General features: G+C 49.2%; 1 protein-coding gene across 1 annotated transcript; it reads left to right on the forward strand.

Annotated features, from left to right (window-relative positions):
- Positions 1-295: 295 nt before the first annotated feature.
- CSNK1E (casein kinase 1 epsilon) lies at positions 296-23,587 on the forward strand. Its single transcript, XM_074871164.1, has 11 exons — positions 296-507; positions 4,583-4,670; positions 10,630-10,740; positions 10,903-11,051; positions 11,750-11,978; positions 18,382-18,552; positions 20,080-20,228; positions 20,667-20,859; positions 20,964-21,103; positions 21,485-21,550; positions 22,078-23,587. The coding sequence occupies exons 2-10, from the start codon at positions 4,595-4,597 to the stop codon at positions 21,515-21,517; spliced, it is 1,251 nt and encodes a 416-aa protein (XP_074727265.1). The 5' UTR covers positions 296-507; positions 4,583-4,594; the 3' UTR covers positions 21,518-21,550; positions 22,078-23,587.
- Positions 23,588-25,213: the final 1,626 nt, after the last annotated feature.

Below are 25,213 nucleotides of genomic sequence, written 5' to 3' on the forward strand. Positions count from 1 at the left end.
CCCGCTCCCCCCTGCAGCGCCGCGCTGAGGAGGAACCGTCCGCGGGGAGCCCGGCGGCTGCTGAGGGGAGAAACGTCCCCCAAAACCCGCCCGCGGGGGCAGACCTCCCCCTCGCCGGGGCTGAGGGGGCCTCCGGGCGGGACGGCAGCGGGAACGGCGGCGGGCGGTTGCGCCTTTAACGGCGGGCGGAGGAGGAGGAGGAGAAGGAGGAGGAGGAGGAGGGCTGGGGCTGTGCTGGGTGACATCAGTGGGTTTGGCTCCGGGGCTCAATGGAAACTGGGTGAGCGCCGGGCTCTGCCGAGCACAAGCCGGCTGGAGAGGACGGCGAGCGGGCGGGAGGCGGCAGGCAGCGCCGCGCCGCGCTGAGCCGAGCCGAGCGAAGGAGGGACGCGCCGGGCACGGCCGCCACCAGCCCTCCCCAATCCTCCGTCATCCTTCCCGCCGCGGCCGCCTGGCGCCCTGACAGCCGGCGGAGCAGCAGCCCCACACGGTCCCCTTCCCGCCAGGGTGGGTATGGGGGGCGCCCGCCTCCATCTTGGGGCGCAAACCCCGGGGGAAAGGCGGCCCCTCCGGCTCTTTGTGTGCGCGGAGGGAGGGGGAGGGGGCGGGGGAGGGGAGGGCAGGGCGCGATGCGCCGGGCTGGGGGGGGGGCAGCGGGGGACAAAAGCTCTTTTGTGGGGGCGCGGGGAGGGGGTCGCCCCCTTCGGCGGCGACGGATTGAGGGGGGGGGCTCCCCCCCTCTTCCCCTTCACCCCCTGCTGGGGCCCTGCCTGCCTGCCGGCGGGGCCGGGGCGAGCGGGGAGGGGGCGCCGTGCTGTTCTCGGCTGGGGGCTGCGGGGGTCCCCGCGGGGGGCCGCCCCCTGGGTGATTTAACCCCCCACCCCTCCCGCTCACTGATGCGCCTTGTCTCCTTCCCCAGCCCCCCTCATCGCCTGTTTCGGGGGGTCTGCGTTGGGGGTGGTGGTGGTGAGGGCTTGGTGTTTCCTTTTGTGCGGGGCGGGGGACGGTCGGGGCGGGGGTCCGCGGCCGGGAGCGGGGAGGGGGCCGACGAGGAGAAGTTCAGTGCTGTTCCCGGGGGTGGCTGCTTTTTGTTACCTACCCGGAAAAATAACAGCCCGGGTAAGGCTGTCTTCGCGTAGTGTTTTGCCTGTAGGGGGTGGGGGTGTAAGGGACATATTTATTTTTTTTTTTTGTTTCCCCCTGTTTTCCTCTTGTGGCTATTTCTTGCTAAAATGTAGTCCAAATGTACGTGGGGTTTCTCTTCCCCCCCATCATACTTGCTACTCTCCTTTTTGTAAGTGTGAAAGGGTCTGGAGGGGTTTGATGTTTTGCATTTCAATCAAAATGTGATTTTTCTTTTCCCTTCCCATTTTTAAGCCAGTTCAAATTACTGTTTTGCCAGCCTCTTTCTTTATTCCCTTCACACACACGCATGCACAAAAAGCCATGTAAAGCCTTTATGGTGTATGGGCAAAGCAGCCCCCGCTCCCCACACTTCTCCTGAAAGCCGGAGTGGTGTTGGGCTCAGCAGCCTCCATTATGGAGCCGTGGATTTGGTTTTGAGTGGCCTTTGCTAGCCAGGGCATCTTCTCACTCCCGACCCCCTCAGGTGGGACCGAGGTGGCCCTCCTGTGTGTGTGCACGCCGCCCCCCCCCCCCCGCCCCCCGAGATGGTCCCTGCATCTTTGGTCGCCATCAGCACTAGCACAGGGGTGCGAGATCAACTTGTAACGTGTGTTTATATAATGGCCTTTGTGCCTGTACGTGGGTATTTTATATTATATAAAAGGGGATTGGTGCAAAATGGTGTGTGTGGGGAAGCAGCGCTGGTGGCTGGATAGTATATTTTTTTTTTGAGGCTGTGTAGTATATTGTAGGTGTCTGTGTAATGTTGGATATTCATGTATGCAAACGCTCATGCAGAGCACACACTCGCTTTGAGGTTGTATGTGTGTTAATCCCTTATGGAAAACTAAATGGTTTAACTAAATGATTGCCCTGCAGCCCCTGGGAGCGCTGCCTTGGCTGGAGAGCGCAGGAAGGGTGGCAGGGCAGGGGGGGTTAAGCCTGCTGGGGGAGGGCAGAGGGAGGGCTTTTTAAATGTTACACCTAATAATAATATAGAGATAGTAACATAAATTTCATATATAATAATATAAATTTTACATGTGAAATTTTTTTTCTTCTTGTAACAGTAGATCTGAAGATCAGATGATAAGGGCGGAAGCTGTAGACGGTGGGGATATGTGTGTGAAGTAGAAGCAAATGTGGTAGATGTTTGTGAACTCCTGGAGCAGTTGTTGGGGGGTGGAGGGGGGTGTGTCGTGCCCCCTTACCCTGAATCCAGGCTGTTGCTCTCTGGCTGTCCTCCACCCAGGTTTTTTAAGCACACTTGTGTATGTGTGTTGGGGGGGAGATAAGGCAAAATGACAGCTGTTCGAGACCATGATTTTTCACTCCATTATCCTGCTTCCCGCTTCCACCCCCTCGCCCCGGAGCATTTTTTAGATTCCCCTTTGGAGCCTGTTGCTTAATCAGCTAGAAGGGCTGCTGCCTCATTGTGTGAGAAACCCTTCTTAACCTGGCTCCTGCCTGTCCCAGAAGGGTGGGACCAAATTTAGGCTTGGGACTGTGGTGTTGCAGAGCAGTAACCGCTGTGCCCTGGTGTGGAGGTGACCCCTCTGGGGCCTGTTGCCTGGCCTCTGCAGCTCGCTCAGCTGTGCTTGCCCCGGCTGGGAGTTGGACTCGAGTGGAAGTGCTCAGGGTTCGCAGGCCTGGGCAAACATGGCCATGAAGGAAGGAGGTTTGAGAGCTGTCTTCCTGACAGTGGTGTGACGGGTTCCTGGGGACACAGACCTTTGATCGTTTATTGGAGTAGGAGTGTAAGCAAGTCAGATGTATGTTAATGTGGTTATACAGAACAGCAGGCAGCGGATAAAAATCATGTCTGTTTGCTGCGCCCTCACCCAGGTACGCCTGCCTTCTGGTTCAGTTCCCAAGGCTCTGCCTACATTCCTTGTAGTAAGAAAGTCAGAAATAGCCACAGGGTTTTGTAGACTTTAGACACACAGAAACCCACATGCATAAGTAAATACTAGGTGAGGGGACTCCACCTCCAAGTGTTTTGTGTGTGGTTTCTGGTGACTGGAGCTCTGCTTTCAGGGTTCACAATGTCCCCTGAATGCCTTGATAGGATTATTTCCCTGTACGTCTCCATAGCCCTTCCATTCCTCTTTCTGTAATCCCATCTCCTGGGGCAGGAGAAGTAGCTGTGGGTTTATAGTATGCCCAGAATCCTGTAGCTGGGATTATTTTTTTTGTGCTTGTGTCTCAGAAGGCCATTCCTCTCTTCTTTCCCTCAGTGATACTTCCTTTCCAGCAAGCTCCAGCAAGGGAAAGTTCCTCTCACCTACTTGTGAAAACATGAATCATTCCTCACCTTTCCTGTCCCCAACAGGCTCTGTGCCTGCATTTTGTACGCTAATAATGTGGCATTGCATAAATTAGGAGTGTGGCAAATCCCTCTAAAAGGAGACATGTTGGCTGTCTTGGAAGGAGCCGTGGTTCCTGGAATAAGTTGGTGGCCATAGAAGGGGCAAAAAAAAGGGGACTGTTAACGGGGGAACTACTGGAACTGAGTTTGGCCCAAAGTGTTTCCAGCAGAAGTTGAGGTTGGCAGGGAGAACAAGCTCTGTGGCTGTGGTCCTTCTACCTGCTTGGTTTTCTGTGGAAGGTGAGTAGGCTAAGCCTGGGCATGTTGATGGGGTATAGCAGGTCAAACGGTTAGCTAATCACCTCGGGTAAAGGGCTGAGGAAAGGCCAGAGCTGCTAAAAACAAACAGCTGACATGCCTAGGTAGGCAGCAGAGATGGAGAGGCTCAGGTAGACCAAAGGAGACTGTGATCCCATCAGCAGAAGTGTGTGGAGATAAGCAAGCGGTGTTCCTGGTCAGTGCGCACCTCGCAAGGTTCAGTTCAGCTCAGAGATGTCTCCTCCCTGCGCTGACCACGCCTAGGGGTGGTGGTGTCGCCTTGCTCCTTGCAGTCTGTTTGTCTCTCCAGCTCTTGGGTCCTGTACTTCACTGTCACTGAGGTGCTGGTCTTGGGCTGGGCCAGACACCGCTCCTTCTCATATAGAGGGTTTATGATTCCTGTCCCTTCTGGTGCCTCACATGGTTATCACTGCCCAGGTGCCAGGTCCTGTAGGTTACAAGGAGCAGTACCATCTCTCTTCATGGCAGTGTGCTCACCCACTGAAACCTCCTTAGGAGGAATTTCCTCCCCCCTGCCCAGTCTCTGAACAAAATGGTGGGGAGGAGGTTCAATCCTTCTTCATTCCCATAATGAGAATGTGGAAGACATTCTTGAAAGGGTCATGTTCCTGCAGTGTTTCTAGCTCACGTTGTCCCTGGACATCCAGGAGATCAGGAGAGGGGATAGAGACTGAGTAGAAAGGGAAGTATTTCAAGATTAAAAACTGTACCCAGCCTCTGGGTGAAGTGGGGAGGTCTCTTCTGTAGTCTTACATGATTCACTTCCTGTTTTTTGCTCTGACGCAGTGCTTTCTGTACTTCTTTTCTCAGCACAACTGAACCATGGAGCTTCGAGTGGGGAACAAATACCGGCTGGGCAGAAAGATTGGCAGCGGCTCATTTGGAGACATTTACCTAGGTGAGTGTGAGTCTCTGTCCTTCCACCTGCAAGGGTGTTTTTCTCAGCTGTGTCACTGTTTTGGAGTTGTTTTTCTTGCCTGTTGATATCTGTGGGCATTGTGTAAGTTTAGAAGTGGTGGAGAGGAAGAGAGCTTCAAGGAATGCTGCTAGTTGCTGTGGGTCTTCTGATGGAAAAGAAAGTGGTGTGAGCTCAGCTTTGCCTCACAGATATTGAAGACACAGTGGTGTTTGATCAGATTGATTTAGATTGGGACTACTCAGGGCATATTTGTCATACACCCTACTCCAGTTTTTGCCTTCTTTTCTTGAGCTTGGGTGTATGTGGGTATAAACTCTGCAAAAAGTGGGTGATGGAAAGGGAGAAGATGGCTGTTCTTTCAGGGTAGGAGGAATAAAGTTTTGGGAAAATTGGTAGTGGAAGAGGTGGTCCAGCACCTGTGAGAGAGGTCTGAGACCAGGAGGTGTAAAACAGGTCAAAGAGACTGGCCTGGCTGAGACCAGGAGGTGTAAAACAGGTCAAAGAGACTGGCCTGGTTAAAGTCCTGAGGCCCAGATCTGTTAGATCTGTCATGGGATTTAGAGTTAATGTCTGGAATGACCTGGGCTGGGAGCTCAATGGATAGAGCCCATGAGTTTCCTTTTACCACGGCAGGTCACTTGGGGAGAAGTTCTTCCAAGCCAGCATGCTGATGTGTAGATATCTTCCCTGATGCTTTGCCTGCTGATGTTTTTATTGGCTCAAACCATGTGGGGCCAGTGGTGAGACTACCCAGTAGCTTGATCAATCCCTCCATGAGAGCTGGTGTGGCTTTACCTGTCGTCTAGTTCTTACCACTACCTGTTTAGCTGTAGTCCTGCAGGCCAGCAGAATGATTACCCTCTCCCTCCTTGGTGTTCGCACCTTTTGGGTACTTACAGATGGTCGTCATGCGCTCCTTGACTGTTAATTTGTTCAGTTGAGTTTGTATTTTGCTTCCCAGTACATCCACCATTCCTCACTCTTGCTGCTCCTCCAGTTTTTCCCAGTTTGTCCATCTGCTGAGCAGCTTGGAGCCTACACAGCATTTGAGGTGTGGCATTTCCAGTGCCTGGCAGTGAAGGGCTACCCTTCAGTGATCTGTAATGTGATGCCTCTTCATAGACTGCTTTGGGTCTCCTTGGCTTCCCCCATCACCAACACTGTATCGCGTTGCAGAATTTGCCTTAGTGCACCGTCAGCTGTATTGTAGGTTCAGCAACATCTTCCCATCCCTCCCTGAGTTTCTTTCGTTGAATACCTCTAGTTCAGATTACTTTTCCCCATGTTTGTAAATCACCTTCTGTTTTCTACCTCTGGCTTTTATCTCCAGTTCCCTCTTGCTTTATTATTCTCTCTTGATTGGTGTTGGCAGCCTCTCTTGATTAAGTATCCTGTGGGAATCATCAGTAACAGGCTTTGTTGCCACCTTTATCCAGAGCATGAACAAAGATGATAAATAATGGATCTGGGATCCCAATTCCACTGTGTGCTGCCTTTGCTGCAGCCTACTCCCGTATGCCACTCCTATGTGGCCCTCCAGCCAGTTAGTGTCTCAGATGACAGAGGGATTGAGGGGTGATAGCCCACACACAGCATTTTCCACCTATGCTAGGACTTGAAGCTTTCCAGGCCCTCTCTAGGACAGTATAAATTGTCAGGATCTTGCAAAACATCTGGGGTACCCGTGGAGAAAGAAGGGAGGTACTGAATGGAGAGGCCCAATACTGTGTTCCTCTGCACCATGTAACAGGTTGTCCACCTGTGCAAAGGGGGCATGGAAGACAGGCTCTGGTGAAGGGGTTGTGCCCGCCTTGCCTGTAACCAGACAACATGAGTCAGAGGAAGCCCCAGTGCCCAAGTGTGGTGAGCACAGCGGGATGCCTCCAGCTGCCTAGTTCAACCAAGTTACTTGAATGCAGTATCAAAGCCCTTGTGATGTTCGTTGAGGTGCAAGCCAGCGTGTTTTGAAGCAGTGATAGCGAGACTTCTTGGAGCCTGGGTGACTCCCCAGCCTGGAGGGATTGGGATGGTGCGTCTGGAGGACGCTTGTGCTCATGCTATCCTCTCACGGTCTGCTCTGCAGACAGAGGGACTCATTCACGAGGACTTCTCTCCTGCGCCAGATTCACCTCACAGTTCTCTCTCTTGATAATGGTGTGGAGACAGAGCAGGGACAGACAAGCCTTGTCTGTCTCTGAAGGCGAGCATGGGCTGCATGGTTTATCCCCAGCTTCTCTCTTTCAGGACATTAGTACCTTCACCTGCTCTGTAACCAGTGGGTACTGCATGCTGTGCTCTTTGGGATTCGTTTTTGGGTTTTCCTGTCAGAAGAAAACTCAAATTTGTACATGGGCAGACACAAAGGATGGACTCCTGTTAATCCTCGGCTGGGGCTTAAAGCACAATGCCTTGCTTCCATGCCCATGAGGGTAGATGTACTAGGGGAGTTTTCCCCCCAGTGTGGGTTTGGGAGGGTGGAAAATGAGATTGGGTTGCTCATGGGCCTTGGCTAGTCCATTTGCCTCTAAAAATGTTCACTCAGAAGAGCAAAAACCCAGTTTGCAGAGGAATTGCTGAGACCTTTCGGAGGAGAGGTGCTTTGTCAGAGGTGTTGGCCAAGAGGCAGGGCCGGGTTGCTGGATGTGGTAGGAATCTGGTAGGAATTGTTGGGGCCGGGATGCACTGGAGCGGACGCTGGGATGGTGGGGCAGACAAAGCATGCTGGGACCTGTGCTGGCTGGGGACAGTTCCCGGTGGCAGGCTCCTCCCTTGCTGGGAGGGGAGTGCCTTCCCTTTGTTTCCTGGCCTGTTAACTCTCTCTTGCCCTATCTGACTTCTTCCATCTGTTCCCAGCCCTCCATTCTTCCTGTGCCAAGCTGGTGAGAGGGGATCGGACAGTGGGAGAGTGGGGGGATGTGCCTGTTGGCTTCCACGATGCGCAGAGAGGGCAGTGTTTATTGTATCAGACATGCAGCAAGGCTTCCACTCCGAAAAGATCCTGTTGAGCCGGTGACATCCTCTGTCCCCAGGGCCTTGTTTCAAACAGCTCGTGATGAATGAATTGAATTTGTGCAGCCCCCACAGCAGAGCGAGACTGGGGGTGGATGTTAGGAATTATCCCCAATCCTACATACGTCTCTTGAGTGGCTGAAGCTAGGCAGGCTCTGCTGCGTTTGTGGTGCTTTCCAGTCTGGAGAGGGAGCGGAGAACTGTTGCTTTTGTACTTGTATCTTTAAAAAAGATGGTGGTTAAAGCGTGGAACAAAGGATTGGAGAGACTCCTGCTCATGAATTCCCTCCTTGATTGTGGTGGTCTCAGTCTGGGTAGATCTCGAGCCAAAAAATGGTAGAGGGAGCAACCTGAAGACATATGGGGGCTTGGGGAGGGGGCGAGCTTAAAGTGTCCAGCCGATGACCCCCTCAGCAAAGAATAGTTCCTCATTAGGTCTGATTGCTCCTACTTTTGCTGTTCCAGGCCACACGGTTGTTTCTTCTTTTTCTAAGAGACGTAACACCTGTGTTGGGCCTATGGAGAGTGTGGGGCTGAAGGCCATGTTGATAATTTGAATGGCATATTCACATTTTGCAGAATCTTAAGTTTTCTTGATGCTTACCCCTCCTTTCCCTGCTTTACATGCTCACAGATAACACTCCCCACCTGCAGACAGCCTAGTAGATGGGTGCATCGTCATCTTCCTAAACACACAGGGTTATATAGAGTTGAGAACTCATTTATCTTTCCACTGTTCAACTTCAGGGAGTAGGGTTCATTCAAAATGCTAATGCTACTGCTGCCAAAAGTCAGCAAGACTTATCATTGCATGTGTGTCAGCAGATGGACTGGGAGAGGGAAAAATTCCCCCAGGGAACAGACAAGGGAGCTGCTGCAGAGTATTTGGAGGAAAGTCTTCACAAAGGCAGGGGAAAGAGAAAAGGGAAGGAAGGGCTCTTATCTGTTTGGTTGTCCTGGGTGTTTCCATGCCAAATGAGGGCCAGTGTTTGAACACTAATTCAAAAGGTAGATACTAGTCCAGGGCCACATTCTTTACTGTGATCTGAGCCCCTTTTCCTGTTCTTTCCCTTCTTGCATTCCCGATGCTTGTAAGAAGGGTCCTGTGGTGGAGTGAAGGGAATGCACAGACTTGCTTTTCTGGCCAGCAGTTTTTTAAGTGGAAAATATTAGCATCTTTCCAAAAGTAACCATAGGACAAATGGCTCTAGCTCAGGATGGCTTCTTCCCTTTCCCTTCTCCTGGCTCTTGAGTAAAAACCCTTATTAAATTCATCCTATTGCTCCTCCTTCCCCTCCCTCAGAGCACCCTAAATAATTCCTCTCCCTCCTTAGTGTTTACAGCCTTCAAATATTTGCAGACTGTTGTCATGTCCCATTCTTCCTCCCCACCCTTCTTAGTTGTATCTCTTGTCTATGTTACATATTTAGGTCTTTTAATCTTTCTTAGTAAATCAATCCCTCTAGGCCCTGATCGTTTTTGTTCTTCTCTTACAAATTCCTAGCAGCTTGTCTGTCTTGACGTGGCACTGTAGTATCTAGATGACGTCTTTTTGCTAGCAGGCAACTCTTGGCTAACTTTGTGTACAACCAGAACTCTTCAACAGGAGATGGATCTCCTTAGGACTGGGGGGGGGGAGGAAGGGATCCAGTTGTGTGAACACTTCCTTTTCCTCTTTGGCCCCTGGCTGCGGAGGTGGTGTGTGAAAGAGGATGGATGGAGAGATCTATCTGCAGCTGTCTTTGTGGACTCTGAAAATCTTATCACAGGGATCAGGAGGCATGAATTAACCAGACCTACCAAAACTAGCTATGGAATATCTGTAAAACGTCACCTTTGACTCCAGATCGTGTTTGGCATGCATGTTTTGGAGTAGCTTATTTTATGAGAGTGTTTGTAAGCTGCTCATGATCAGAGCTGGTCTCTGATGTGCGTTTGAGTGCAACTTTTAATACTTCCGGATACAAGGAAGAGGTGTGTGTGCGGGGCAGGCATGGGAGAGAGAAGCAAGTCTTGAGTGTCATTCCCGTGACCTGTGTACAGATCTTCATTCTTTCCATTTTAGGATGATGTGAAACATCTGGAATCCTCTGAGCTAGTACAAGAGAAAGACCAGCCTGTTCCTCCTTTGACAGTACACTTAGGGACCAGAGTGCTGACTTTCATGGCTGGCAGCTCAGTTCTTTTCAGAAAGAAGCGCGTGGGGTGGTGGGTTTGTATCACTAGCAATACCTTCAACAAAGGTGTCTGAGTAGCCTAATTCAGTACCGGATTCAGTTTATTTCTTCATCCTTCTAATTTAGGATATAGCAAATGTTTCTGTGTTGGCAAAAGATAAAGGTATTATTAAAGCCCTAAGGACAGGGAGAAGCTGGAGATCTTGGGAATTGTCTGTATTGAGCAGGTCAGGGCTGTGGAGAAACCAGGGGTAGCTGGGAATGTTAGCAATGTCTCCTCCTGAACTAATTGGCTCTGTTGAAACCATGTACCTCAGGTAACCAGTAATTTTGCTCTGGAAGAGGTGCTCCATATCACTGCTTGGGGGGCTGGCTTGGGTTCAAGGGCTAGGTACATGGTCAGGGACAGCTAAAACTTCCACTTGGTTTAGGTACTGCTGATACATACAGATTGACCTCCCAAAGTCTGGCGTTTTTTTGAGATAACAAGGCAGTTAACGCATTGTAGGACTGTTGTTCTAGCCTGGCTGCAGGATCAGAGCTGGTTTCCTGTTCATGTGCCGCCTTCTCAGCTTGCCTTTGTAAATGGCAGTGCTGGAAATTCTGTATGAAGTAGCTGAATCTCATTTCTGTCACAGAGAATAAATTTCAGGGCAAATCTGAAGGTTTTGGCATCTGTATGGGCCTTGTTAAAAGTGTTTAGCTTCAGTGGAAGCTTGCACAATCTTCATTTCACCCTCATTTCTATGCAGGAGCCAATATTGCGACTGGTGAAGAGGTGGCCATCAAACTGGAATGTGTCAAAACCAAGCATCCCCAGCTCCACATTGAAAGCAAGTTCTACAAGATGATGCAGGGAGGAGGTGAGATGGGGATGAAAGGATGGGACTGGGGGAGTGGTTGAAGAAGGAAATTATTCTGTAGGGCCTTAGGAAGGAAATGATTTGGTGTTACATATGATCTTCTCAGCAGGGGATGCAGCAGTTTTCCTCTGTTCCATGGGCTTAATCTTTCTCTTTCCCCAGTGGGTATCCCCTCCATTAAGTGGTGCGGAGCAGAGGGGGACTATAATGTGATGGTGATGGAGCTCTTGGGGCCTAGCCTAGAAGATCTCTTCAACTTCTGTTCCCGCAAATTTAGTCTCAAGACAGTTCTGCTCCTGGCAGACCAGATGGTGAGTTTCCTCTGAAGCATTTGTGCCTACTCTCCTTTTCCATGCCTTCCCCCCCCCCCCTTCCTCCCATCCCCTCTGCTCAAGAACTGTTATATCCCAGGCTTTTCTCATTTAGCAGCAAGTGGCTGCCAGGTTTCTATTTCTTGATGAAGCTGGGGGCCTGGAACCTAGGCACTGCTGGCTTTTCTTGATCTGCATCCCTCCTTCCTTCTCCTGCTGCTCACCCTGTATTAGCATTGCGTGCATAGATGCTTTTGCCTGTTTGATGAACGACTGGCATCGCTACCTATCTCGACTCAACTGCCTGTGCCCAGGATTTTTTAGCTGTTCTGAACCCTCTCCTTTTCCAGCCTGGCTAAGTTTGAAAGTTGACTGGTGTCAGTACTGAAGCTCAGAGTTTTAGTCCGTATGAACTTGCTCCTCATCCTTCCTTGTGGTGCTAATGGTGACCTTCCCAGATTGAGGCCTGGGCTGGTGTGCAGGGTTGAATTCCATCTCCATTCTTCATCTCCAGATCCTTCTGCCTCCAGAGGGTGTCTTTTTCCTTGGCTGTCATCTCTGATATTCTCCGCAAAGTGTCCATTTCCCTGCTCTGACAGGCCGGTGTCCTGGACAGGGTACTTTTTTTAACAGATGTAGTTATGATAAGCTACCTTCTCGCTTGTCTCACTATTTATTTATTTATTCCCCTGCTCCAGATCAGCCGTATTGAGTACATTCATTCCAAGAACTTCATCCACCGGGATGTGAAGCCAGACAACTTTCTTATGGGCCTTGGCAAAAAAGGCAACCTAGTATACATCATTGATTTTGGTTTGGCTAAGAAGTACCGAGACGCCCGGACCCACCAGCACATCCCTTACCGGGAAAACAAGAATCTGACTGGCACAGCCCGTTATGCCTCTATCAACACCCACCTGGGAATCGGTGAGCCTGCTGTTACCCCTTGGTGGGGCTTTCTGGGGGAGGTAGTGTGTCCCCAGAAGGAGGAGGGGGTTGGGTTCTGTGCCTGGCTCTGCTGCTGACCTGTATTGAGATGGTGGGTAAATCACTTAACTCTTGTGCCTGTGTTACCTCGCCTGCCTTTTGTGGCACTCTGAGCTCCTGAATTGTCTACTGGTATGTGTTTGTGCGCTGCTTAGTACAGTGGGGCCCTTTTTCAGCAGCAAGGCTGTGACCTCACTGACTTTCCTGCTACTGAGTCTGACTTGCACAATTTTTGCAGGCTGATTAGATATGTCAAGGAGACATTCGCAGGCACTGAGCCTTTAGGGGTACGTACAATTGAAACCTCTCTGACTCCTGAGTGCCTTCATCAGTGATTATTCTATAGCTGTCAGAGCTGGAGGATACAGGCCCACTGCAGTATGGTGGTAATCCTGTTACTTACCACTGAGGACCAGGATGGCCATGTGCTGGAAATGTACAAGAAGCTGAAATGAGGGGAGGCTTCCTACTTCCTGGATGTACAGGTTTTGTGGTTGAGGGTTGGCTGTCATGGGCCTTCAAAATATGTGCATTTCTGTGAACCACGCTGTCCTGTTCACCACTGAGAGAGACTGAGGCAGCTTTAGGGAGGTGGGGCTGTGCTTTTAGTGTCTATGGCTAGGACACTTTTTAGTGTCTAAAACTAGGCTGGGAAAGAGTGCCGAGAGATCAGTCAGGTCTTACACAGGTGATGGCCATCATCCCAGGTTTTGTAAAAACTTTGTGCCGGTTAGTACCCACCGCACTTAAACCTTGTGAAGTCACCCAAACTCTTGTCCTGGGAATGAGCCCCTGATGCACAACGCCTGGTTGCTCTGAAGAACAGAGGTGGAAGCCTCTTGGAAGTTTTCTCTCTGTTCCCTGACCAGATACTTCTCTCCAGTGTGTGACCTGTTTCCCTGCTTGGGCTAAACTTTGTCGACACTGTGAGAGTTTCTTAGTTGCAGTAGGGTCCATTCTGAGCAGGCTGACTAGGTTCTGCTACTGGTTGGCAAAGCCGAAGAGCAGAAACACTGAAGTTGCCCTGCCTGTGGACTCAGGAAAGTAGCTCCTGTGCTTGCAGCTCAGTTTGTATCTCTGGGAGACCTTAATCTGAAATGTATAAGCTGGGAATTTGAAAATTGGAGCAAGGAACTCAAACCTTTGAACTAACAGCTTCCACAGGATTTCATGTCTTCATTCTTCCTAAGGAAAGCTTCCCATTCTCCCCTCTTGCAGATGGTTTTTCAGAAATCTGGAGTCAAGACTTGACCTGCAGAAAATAAAGCAGTTTCCCACTGTCTTTGTTGCTTAGTAGTGTATAAGGGTAGACTGAAAATGCTTTATTTATATCGAAATGGGGAGTGTTGTGTGTTGAGAGTGGGCTGTGATCTCCTGACCTCTTCCACGTAGTAAAAATAGTTCTCATAGAGCTTTCCGAGTTGGTGTTCTGTATTTTGGCTTGACCTGCTTATATATAACTGACTCTCCATTGAATTCTCAGTCAAGATTTCCACAGCCATGGTAACTGCCACAAGGAGACATGCACAAAATAATTCTCACTACTATGTCTGTCGATTCTTTTCTGTATGCTTGCTCTGTCTGAACTGATCACGAGAGGCTAAATGTCTGGTTATGGGGTTGGTTGGTTTTATTTTGAAGGACTTTATTATTCATCCCACCCCAACTTAGCCCTTTACTACTGGTGTTTGGCTTGTGTATCAGGATGAACAAACAATGTCTGAACACTAATCCAAGGGCAAATTGCATATGCCATCGGTCTGAGCACAGCCGTTGCTCTCTTCATGCCCTTTGCTTTGGGAAAGTCTGGCTGTGAGTTACTGTGCACAACAGGTCTTGGGTGTATTATCTCCACGTTGCAGATAGTTCCCCTGAATGGCATAAAGGTTACATGACTTGCCCAGAGGAAAGGGGATGGGGGTGTCAGGGCTGCAGCTGAAGTTCCTGTTTCTCAAGACCTTGCCACAGGGTGTATGACAGACACGTTTGTGAGTTAGCAGCATTGCCATGGGAACTGTCACTCTGAATTTTTTTCACTTTTCAGAGACTAAATTCTCTGTCTTAATGTTACATTAATGCAGTTTAGGGAGAGGGAAGGAACCAGGTGCTGGGGTATTCGTGTGACGGGAATAGCAAATGAATAAATGCCTTTATTTGAATGTGCAAGCTAAGGGTTGGGCATTCCGATGTCTGGAGGAAACACATTCTTTTCTCAGTGACCGGGTGAAAAAGTAGGAGGCGAGATCGGGGAGGATTTCCACAGCTGGAGACTTGCTGTTGGGGGAGTCATTGGACTGTGCAGGCTTTGGTTCATGCATTCCAGTCAATTTTCACATGCTCTGGGGAGGAGAGTCCCTTGCACCCTCTGGGGCTTTTAAAGTCTGAAATAGATGCCCAGGGGTGCCCAGGAGACAGTCTTGGAAGAAGCCTGGTGGGCTCTGTCTGGATAACAGGAGTCTGGGGGCAGTTCCTCCCCAAATGCATGTCCTGTCTGGCATCAGTATAGGCTGTGCAGAGCATAAAGTTCTTCTGTTCATCCTGCCCTCTGTCACCCATTCCAGGTTGTTGTGTGTTTTTAAAGGCTGTTGCCATGCAGTGGGGAGAGGAAGGGGAAGTGTAGTCCCAGCATGTGCAAAATCAGATCCGAGTATGTAGTTGGAAAAACATTGGTTGGTTAAGACTGCTTGCAGCTGAGCTGGCCCCAGTGAAGACAGCTGCTTTCTGGGGAGTCCTGCAAGGGAAAGCATCGCTTTGGATAGGATCAGGGTAGGGGGGAAACACTGTCCTTGGGGACCAGGAGGCACTTTACACTGCAAAAAAACAAGTTTTGTCACAAAACTTACATCCAAGGCAACCAGTCCTCGGTCTCCTGTCTTTGCCCAAGCATGTCTTCCCCAGGTGGCTCACCATCCTGCTATTCACCCCTGACTCGGCTCCTTCTGAGGACCCTGCTTTGAGGGTGTGGGCTGGCTGGGAACCTCCCTGAGAATGGGAGGGAACCGGCACCAGATCGCTTGCAGAGTGGGTTGGGTTTGAGAGGTCATGCTGGGTTGCATGGGAAGGCAACCTTGTGTTTTATGTTGGAAGGGGTTTTGGGAGGGAGGGAGGAAAGGATGAGTGTCTTATAAAAGTAGCAGTCCCTCATCTGTTGTAGGAGTTGAGAAGCTGAAATAAAATGGAGAGAGGAAGCGTGATGTGGTGTCACAGGTCATGACTGTAATCCTGCTTTTGGACTGACTTGCTCTGGGCACGCATTCACGTCACTTGTGTTTCTCTTTCTCTTCTCGAACTGTAAAGTGAGATCTTTTGCCTGCGTCCCAGGCATGCTGTGAGAGTTAGTCAATGATTGTCAAGCTTCTAAAAGAGGAAAGTAGTGATGTTGTATAATATTTCTTTGGTGTGTAGAGGTGAACTTTTTTTCTCATTACACACTCCACTTTTGCTGTCTAATGTTATCTAGTGTCCCGTGGCTGTTGGTATATGAGGCCAGGTGAAAAAAAAAAAAAAAAAATTGGAGATAGCTTGGGGATGTGTAATAGTAGCTGAAGATGAAACAAAGAAATGGGATGTAGGAACTTTTGTTCTTCATTATCCAAGGTTTAATTCAGGGTCTTGTAATGAGGGTTACAGGTGAAAGACAGCTACAATGGTTTGAGGTAGCTTGACAACTGGGACCCATCATGTTGGTACTTCAGGCTCCTCATGGATTTGAATCTCACTGAAATTAAGTTTAAGTGGGCTACAGTGGCCACATGTACCTGAGAAATGATACTTCAGGGATGCGACACAATCAGACATTTATAATTCAGCATTTTAATAATTGGGTGTCCTGCTTACAGTTATTTTTCCTTGATCATATTGCTGTGTTAAGACATGGTTAAGGTGTGTTTGCATGCATGTAATGGATGATAGTGAGCTGCCCAGTTTGGTTTTGTAACTCCTCTCCTTGCCTCCAGTAAAGACATGTAGCATCCCCCACGGACTTCAGTCTCCCTAACCTCAAGTCTCGAATCCTGGCCTCCCCCAAATCTAGGACTGTGTCTAGACACATGGTTGCAGAACGTCTCCTGATGTTCTGGATGTGGTCAGTGGCTGTGCTCAAAGCTGCTGTGCTCCATGCAAATGGAGGTGCATGTGGTCCAACCTACCTTTGCAGTGTGGAGTTCAAGCAAGATTTTGGAGGCAAGATCCTTACTTATTTCTAGAAGGCTGATTTGTCTGTTGAGTAGATTTCTCTGGTTCCTGCCCTGCCTTTCCCTACTTCTCTGAGGGGCACCTCCGTGCTCCAGACAGGAAATCCACAGTTACAGGCTTTAAAGCTACATCATGGATAAGTTGAGGACTGGCAAGTTGCAGTATTGAGGTTACCTTCCTCACCTGTGCTTTCAGGCCCTGGATGTGTGTTCTGACTCCCATTTCCACAGGCTTCCTGTCTCAGGATGTAGGTCATTATCAAACAGTGTTTAGTTTTACTTATTTGATATGCATAGTGTATAATTGCAGGCCTCTGAGAGTAGTGTATCCCAGCCCTAGGCTAAATGCAGAACTGTGGGTTTCTTTTCTCTTCTCCCTTCGTAAATCTAAGCATCTCCCAGCCACTCATCTAGTTGTCTTTGGCAGCAGCCTGATAAGATTAGGAAGTATTAGCCCCTTTAAAGTGGGCAACTTGAGGCAGTAAGTTAGTGAGGTCAAAAAGTGCTGTTATTTCTGCATGCTCTAAGTAAGATGCTTTGGGGATCTGCATGTCTGCTTTCTCTTCTACTTCTGTCTTGGAACATGGCATTTTCATGGCATTTCATGTGCTTTGAACCAAAGGCTCTCTTTTCTCAGTTATGGAGTGATGACACCCTCTTTTTCTTCTGCAACCACAGTGGTGGTTTTTTCCCCCCCTATTTTTAATTTGCCAAGCCTCCTAATCCTCAAAAACACTAGGTGACTGAGAGGCATGCAGGAGAAGAAAGGCCCGTGGTGACCCACACCTTGCATTGGTACATCTGGACATCTATATCTGTGACCTGCTACAGCTACTCCTTCATCAGGGTTCAGTTCAGCTAGCAGAGTAAGAGGTAGCTGTAATAATCTACTGGCCTTTGGATGGAACAGGTAGTAGCATGTAACTGATACTGAAAATTAACCCACAGGCCAGTACATAATCTGCAGCATCTTCTAGGACGTGGCACTGAATCTGGCAAAATGTGCTGTAGTAGTAAATGAATCTAAAAGATGAATCTCTAGTCTTCCCTCTATCCTGTGCTCTCCCTCAAGCCACATTTTGCCTCTCTGTTATTGATGTAAGTTCTTCTCCTCAAGATGCAAAGTACTTTCTTCAGTGTTTATTTTATTTTATTTGGGAGGGGAACAAGGGCAAGAGCTTCTTGGCAAAATCTATAAATGAATTCGTAAGCATGTTGGAGGAGTTTCAGAAGTTAACCAGTCAACATTTTCAGTTGCTGAGATTCTGTGTCAACTCCATCTTGAGCTAACTTAGAACTTAAAATGGCTTGGCCATTCCAGAGAGTAAGTTCAATGTGGAATGTTTTTGTTGGGGAAAACAGTCTTTTTTGTTTTGTAAATAAGCATCTAAAAGCCAGCCCTTACAATGGCATGTTAAGGGCAACCCTTGCTCTGAGTAGAGTTGGTAGCGATGCCAGTTACACAGTCATTCCCCATTTGGAGGGGAACCTCTTGTTCAAACTGTACCTCTGTATTCATGCCTATTTCCTCCACAGCTTGAAAAACGCCACCAATCCAGAAAGATCTTTGCATGGTATTACATGTTAGGCTTCTCTGAACTATCAACAAAGTTATTTACCACAAGAAGGAGTCGCTAGTTCCTTGTTTTTGCCCTGTGTAGAGAGTATCAGCAGGTTAATTAGAAGATATGTTCAAAAGGGTTGTGTTGGACTTACCTCTGTTAGCTTTGTCTTTCCCTGACTACCTCTGCCATGACTAATCGTCAGGATGAAGTATCATTCTGGGTGGAGAAGTGTAGGTGCCCTTCCTCTGGGACTGGGAAGAGCAAAGTAGGCAGTGTCACTGCAGCACTTCTTGAGCTGTTGAATTCTTGTGTGAATTAAGGCTTGTCCAAGTGAGGAGGTAGTCATTCATTTATGAAGTGGGTTGGGCTGTATGGGGAGAGAAGCATTTCAGCTCTTGCAGTATGAACATCCCTGCAGGAATTTGTACTGAAATGTCTTCTACAAGTTTGTCCATCCATAGAAATCTACCAAAGAAGAGGGAGGGCTTGTTTCTTCTGTTCCGTGTTCACCTCCAGAGCTGCGTGACTGCCAAAGCAGTTTCGGTTGCTGCTCACTCCTCACCCCTTCGTAACTTCTTCCCACAGAACAAAGTCGCCGTGATGACCTGGAGAGCCTGGGCTACGTGCTCATGTATTTCAACCTGGGCTCGCTGCCCTGGCAGGGCCTCAAGGCTGCCACCAAGCGCCAAAAGTACGAGAGGATCAGCGAGAAAAAGATGTCGACGCCCATTGAGGTGCTCTGCAAAGGGTACCCTTGTAAGTGCTCTCATCTTGATGTCTGTCTTGTCTGGTGCATGGCTTGCTCTCCTGCTGAAACCCCGTGGAGTCTTGAGTCCTGAAGGGCAATGCCCAGTTCCCCCAGACCAGGATGTGCTGCTGACACCAGTGATGAGAACGATAAGAGACTGGTGGTGATACAGTTCTGGTTCAGAAGTGGGAAACGTAGATGTTTTTGTGGAGAGTCAAGCCTTGTGTTAGTAAGGACATGGGAGTAGGACCTCAGAAAGAGTCTGGAAGAGGGATCAGCAGTGAGGTGAGGGGGTGTGCTGATGATCATGAGTTGTTCTGGGTAATGAGGATGAGGGCCAACTGTGATGAATCCCAGAAATAACTAGACAATGAAGTGGCAAATGCAGTTCTTTGTAAGTAAATGTGGAGTAATGTATGTGAGGAGAGAGTAGAAGGCTTGGTCCTCATGTCACATGCAGAGTAGTAGGCTCTGAGCTGACCAGTGCCACTCATCAGTGAGCTGTTGCAGCTACAATAGATGGTTCTGTGAAAGCATCAACTTTGTGCTTAGTGGCTATTGAGGAAGGCAGATCAGATGTTAAGAATTACTAGGAAAGAAAAGAAGCCCCAACAGTGTGCATAAACCCATGGCCTACTCGCATCTTGCGTGCACTATGCAGCTCTGGTCCATCCTGCTATTTCAGAAAGGGTGTGAAAGAACTGGAAAGAGGTCCAGGAAAGGCCGAAAGGGTGAGGTGATGTCTATACAAGCGATGAGTTTGCTGGAATCTGGAAAAGAGGTGATTAGAGAGATCATAAAAATCTACATTCTTGCTATGCCTCCAGAAGTTTGGATTGGAGCTGATTATTTGGTGGCCCCAGTTCTTCTATTGGAAGATAAACAAAGCTGTTCCTGCTAGCTTCAAAACAAAACGGTGTGGTTCTTCGCATAGCGGGTAGTAGACCTGTGGAACTCCTTTCCAGAAGATATTGTGGATAGTTAAAGCTTAAAGGAGTTCAAGGAGAGATTGGGAAGCTATGTGGAAGAGAGCTCCACTGAGGGTTACTAAATAATTAGAAACCACATCCAGATCAGGAAGTTTCCTGAGCTGAAAGTAGGTGGAAGCTGGGCTAATGTCAATGGAAGTGTCAGACATGCTTGCCCAAGTCTTTCTCCTCTGTAGCTGTCTACTTCTGGCCACTGCTTAAGACAGGCTGCTGAGCTAGGAGGACCTCTGGTCTGAGCTGAGCCTCCCAAAACTCACATCCACCAGTTCTTTACGCCTGCATTCTTAGCCTCCTTCAGCAGGCTCTGTGACTTGCTACCTCTCGCTTGGAGAAGCAGCCAGAAGAGAGACATGCGTGAGCATTTCCGAGACGGGACCTTCTCGGTGGCCAAAGCACTGCAACCAGCAGGCTCTGTTTTGGTTATGCAGCTCTGTGTTTGTGCCGTCCTGGTCCAGCATGCTGCTGCTGAAAGGCCGCAGTGGTTCCCCAGAGGGACCAGGGGGGTTGGATGGTGTACAACCGCCAACTGTTCTCTGCTCCCTCCAGCTGAGTTCTCAACATACCTCAACTTCTGTCGCTCACTGAGGTTTGATGATAAACCTGACTACTCGTACCTGCGGCAGCTCTTCCGCAACCTCTTCCACCGCCAAGGCTTCTCCTACGACTACGTCTTTGACTGGAACATGCTTAAATTTGTGAGTCTGTGTGGCAGAAGGGCTGGAGGGACAGGGGTTGATTTGTATCATGGAGATGGAAAAGTCATGGAAAAGAGGCAGAATTTTTTGGTGGTGCTAACTCGGGGGGGTATAGCTACGGTTATATTAGTGAGTGTGTCTGATGTAGCATGTGTCAGTAGATAGGTAGGTAGAGATAATTTTTCAGGAGAGACTTATATTGGAGCGGGACACAGATATGGACTGCAGTAACAGCTGTCATACCATACTCTTTCTTTCCTGTTTCTTCATGGAAGAGAATGAGGCCCTCTGGGTGGAGTGGAAGATGGTGGGTGGAGAACATGTTATGGGGATGGAGTTTCACTTTCTTGGCGTGATGTACCATTGTGTGTTTTCTGTCTGGGGATGATGTCTCTCCTGCCTGACAGCCGTGCACGGCATGGGGGTTTCTCTCCTCAGGGAGCAGCCCGGAACCCCGAGGATATGGATCGGGAGCGGCGAGAGCACGAACGAGAAGAGAGGATGGGGCAACTCCGGGGGTCAGCCACGCGAGCACTGCCCCCCGGCCCGCCTGCTGGAGCCACTGCCAACCGTCTTCGCAATGTCACTGAGCCCATGGCCTCCACCCCCACCTCCCGAATCCAGCAGTCTGGTGAGTGGGGTGGGAGAGCTCGGGGAGTGTGCCATCCCTATTGTTGGATGGAAGCCAAAAACTATTGACTGATATTCTTGTTTCATGTTTCTCTGCCCCAACAGGAAACACGTCCCCCAGAGCAATCTCAAGAGTGGACAGGGAGCGGAAGGTCAGCATGAGGTTACACCGAGGAGCTCCTGCCAATGTCTCCTCATCTGACCTCACAGGACGGCAAGAAGTGTCACGGATTTCAGCATCACAGGTGAGTCCCAGCTGCAATGTTCGTGGCCTTGGCCTGGATGTCCCAGATGGGCCCCGCAGTGGATATTACCTGATCTGCTGGAGCTGACATGAGTCTGAAGCTTCTAGTGTGGTGAGGGGAGTGGTACCAGGTTACGCCTTTGCTCTTCAGTTACGCATTTTCTTGAGGTCATGCTCAGTACTGTCTTCTTAGCTCTGCTTTGTTGGAGTAAACCTTCATCTGGTTGTCTTCCAGACTGCAGTGGTTTGGAGAAGTGGAACAGTAAACTCTCGGGAGGGAGGATGTCCTGAGAGAAATGCGCAGCCTCTCTGTTCTGGTGTCCTTCGTGCCTTTTGCTTTCTCTCCATTCCTTAGTTACTCACTCTTCCTTTTCTCTTGTAGACAAGTGTGCCATTTGATCACCTTGGGAAGTGAGGAGCAATTGCCACTGGACCAGTGTTTGCTTAGGTGAGCCTGTCCTTGTGCCTGGGATCCCCCAAGGAAGGAATTGCTGACAGTAGGGATTAGGTTAAGGCTTTAATGTTGCTGTGGGAGATTGGTACATTTCCTTTCCCTTACGCTGAGATGTTTTTTGGCTTCAGAGGGAAGAGTGAGGTTGGCCACCAAAACCTTGAGGGGATGGACTATCTTGGGTATGAAGGTAGCTTCCATTTCTCCAGGAGAGTAAGGAGGGTGGAGAAGGTGCTGGGCTGGGGACCTATTTCGATAGTTCCTAATGAATGCTTTTCTGGCAGCATGATAGTGTTGGGGAGGAGGGTGCTGAGCATGTAATCGAGTGTGCGAGACTGCACAGCTAGCATGTGCCTCTTGTAGAGGAAACGACAGTAGCTGGACAAGGTAGCTCTGAGGGGTGGCAGGAGTGTAGAAGAAGGGGCTGATTTGACTTGTTATGCTCCAGTTGGCATTGGAAGCACTGGGAATAGCCTTTTCTCCTAACATCTCTTCCCTTTTTCTCTCTTTAATTCTCTTTCTAGTGTCTTCACTGTATTTTTCTTTCAAAAAAACAAAAAACCCCAAAAAACAAACAAAAAACTAAAAAAGAGGAAAAACAAAAAAAAAAACCCGACAGAATTTCTTTTTGCCAACGACGAGCAGTCGAGCCCCTGCGCTGGCGTGAGCCGTTTCCGAGGGGGCCACCTGCATCCCCCAGCGCGAGCGCCTCCAAGAAGCTGACTACGCGGGAGCTGTGCGGGAAGACCTCCGCTGCCCCCCCAGCCCCACCCCGGCCCTACCACTGCCCCCACTGCCCACTGGCTACCCCCAGTTCCCTCTCCTGACTCTGCTCCTGGTTTTGTTTTGTTTTTTTTTTTTCTTGGATATCTTCTCCTGCTTTGTTTTTTTTTTAATAATTATTTTCAAATCATATGGTTTTTAGCCATATAAATTTTAACTTTGCTCTCCTTTTCTTCTGAGGGCAGGGGATGGGGGGGGGTGTTGGATTTTTTTGGTTTTTTTTCAGGAGCCTTGTGGGCCAGGAGGGAATCAGATTCCAGCCACACTTGATGGTAGAAGTCTGATTTTTATTATTATAACAGAATTTATTTTCTCAAGCATTAAATAAATTTTAAGCTGTGAGGGGAATTGTGGCAACAGCCTAATAATTGACTCGGACTTCCTTTCCTTGGGTGGCTTCTCTGCGCTGTTTTTTTTTGGCTGTCGGGTGAAGTGCCAGACTTCCCTGATCTGAGTGGTCCTCACGCACCAAGGGATCTTTATGGAGAGGCACCTGGTCCCGTGGAGGATGGGAAGGCTGAAGCTGAAATACAGGGAGAAATACACTTCCCATCCCTGCAGTGGGGTCTCTTTTTCGTCTGGCTGTGCGTGTTTTTCTATTATTTTTTTTTTTTAATTAAAACTTGTTTTAATTCCTGCGGAGAGAGTGTGGGACTTGAGGAGAAGAGAGGGGCGCACAGAAACTGGAGTTTGGTGTTCTTTCAGAGCGATGGCTCTTGTTCTCTCCTTCCTTCATGCAACCCCAAGTAAGATCCACCATACATGCACAATCCTTTCCTGCCCTCTCCCACCCATCTCCCCCCCCCTTCCCCCCCACTTTAGTTGTTTTTAAATATAATTTAGGAATACTCAAGCTGCTTCTTGGCACTTGGGGCTTTGAAACACAATGATCACCACTGCGACCTATGGCCTGTAGCAGACACACTGTCACTGTAGTGTGGAGCCGATGGGTTGTTGACAGGGCGGGGAGGGTGGGGTTAGTCTTTGTTTTGTTTGTTTTTATCCTTTCTATTTAACACTTTATTTTTCCTCCCTATTTTTTTCCTAATTTATTTACCCCTCTTACTGTCTCTCTTTTTTTTTTTAATTAAAGAACAAAACTTTTTATTACTTTGTAATTTAAAAAAACAAAAAAAAACCTGAAGAACTTTGGGGGGGATTTTGTACTTTTTTCCTGTGTAAATATTGGACTTTTTTGAGCTTTATCGTGGTTGTTAATTTGAAGTAATAAAGTAGAAAATGATAAAGTGACGCCAGCATCTGTCATTTCTTCCTTCCCTGGCATCCTTGCTGGGAGTGACATCTTACACGCAGGAAGCGCTGTCTTGTGGCTGAACCTGTTCCTGAGTTCCAGGAACGAGTTTGATCAGAATTACTGGAAAAAAGGCACAGGACTGGAGCGCCTAAAAATAAATCTGAGCTGATCTCTGCAGTTGCAGCCTTGGAACAGCAAGAGCTATGTGAAATCTGATTCAGGATCTCTCAGTTCCTGGATTGGAGCCTCCAGCGTCCCATGCGTCTGGCCTTCAGGAGGAGAGGGGTGGGACCTTTCCATGCCATTGGCTTTGGGTGTGCACCAGGTTTGAGAGACAGTTTTGTGTTTTCTTGCTTTCTTCTATCCTCAAACCTAAATCATGGAGGAAGGGGAAGGAGAGGGGTCAGAGCAGCAGCCCTGAGAACCTGACCACAGCGCTGTGCCTGATGCAAACATGCTGAACTCCCTGTGAAGTGGCTCCTGCTGCTTTGGTGTCTGTGGTGGTGTGGTTTGGGTTTCTCCTTTGGTTGCCTTACCTGTCCGGCAGTAAATTACTAAATTTTATTACTGATATATTTCTAAATCACTGTGCCTATAGTTAATGCTTCTCTGCCTGTTTCTTGCAGGCTGCGTAGAACTCTTGAAATTGATTTTTCAGGAACACCTGCTGGGAATAAATGATGGATCTTAGTGACTTCACAAATTCCTTCCAAGCCTGTTGTCTGCTAGCTGAGCAGGAAGAGCAGCTCCTTCATTTGCCTGCTGTGTGGGCCTTCCAGCTCCTTGGCTGAGAGAGGAAGAGTAGGAGGGCAGGGAAAAGGAGGGTAGTTCAGGGGTGTGGGGTTATTGTCCTGTTGCTTCTATCCTGCATTGGTCCTGCCTCCATTTTTAGCGTGGTTTTGAGGGATCAAACTGGAAATGGACTTCTTCCCCTCCAAATCTTGTTTTCTGTGAAAAAGAGGAATGTTGACTATGTGGAAGACAACAGCCACCCCCCCCACCCCCCCCCCCCGTGGTGTCATTGTTCCCCTGAGTGCATGGTCTCTGCAGCATGGTGGAGGCAGCAGAGCCGTTGGCTGGTGGGTTCAGGACAGGTGGCTGTGTGTCGGGTGGGAGCTCTCTTTTGGGACAGGAGCGAAACGCGCTGCCATTGTGGGAAACACGGGGTGGCAGCTCCTTGAGGGCGTCAGTGTTTCAGAAGATGAGGGCAAGCGTCCCTCGACAGAAGCAGGAGAAAGTCTCATCCCACACATCTCGGGTGGGATATCACCTCTTGTAAAACAGTTCTCCATGCCAGCATGCATATTAAAGGTTTTTAGGGCTTGTTTTGGGTTTTTTTAATTGAGTTGTTTCTTTTCTAGATTAAAAATCCCTTGTTCTGGCTTGAGTAGAAGCACAGCTTTGGTTTCCAACGCCTACATGTATGGTTTTCCTCCGAGTTTTGGGGAAAACCGGCTCTGAGGTAGAGGTGGAAATTGCCTGGGGGGAGCCTTCCTGAGGGCAACGCTGCCCTTCACCTGTCGTGGGGGGGAACGAGCGGCTGGGGCGCTGCAGCCGCGGGCCCGGCGCCGGGGGGCGCGGCCTGGCGCGGGGCGGGGCCGCCCCTTGAGGAGCCGGGGTTA

Source organism: Strix uralensis, chromosome 5, assembly GCF_047716275.1.
Source record: "Strix uralensis isolate ZFMK-TIS-50842 chromosome 5, bStrUra1, whole genome shotgun sequence".
In the NCBI taxonomy this organism is placed as follows: Eukaryota; Metazoa; Chordata; class Aves; order Strigiformes; family Strigidae; genus Strix; species Strix uralensis.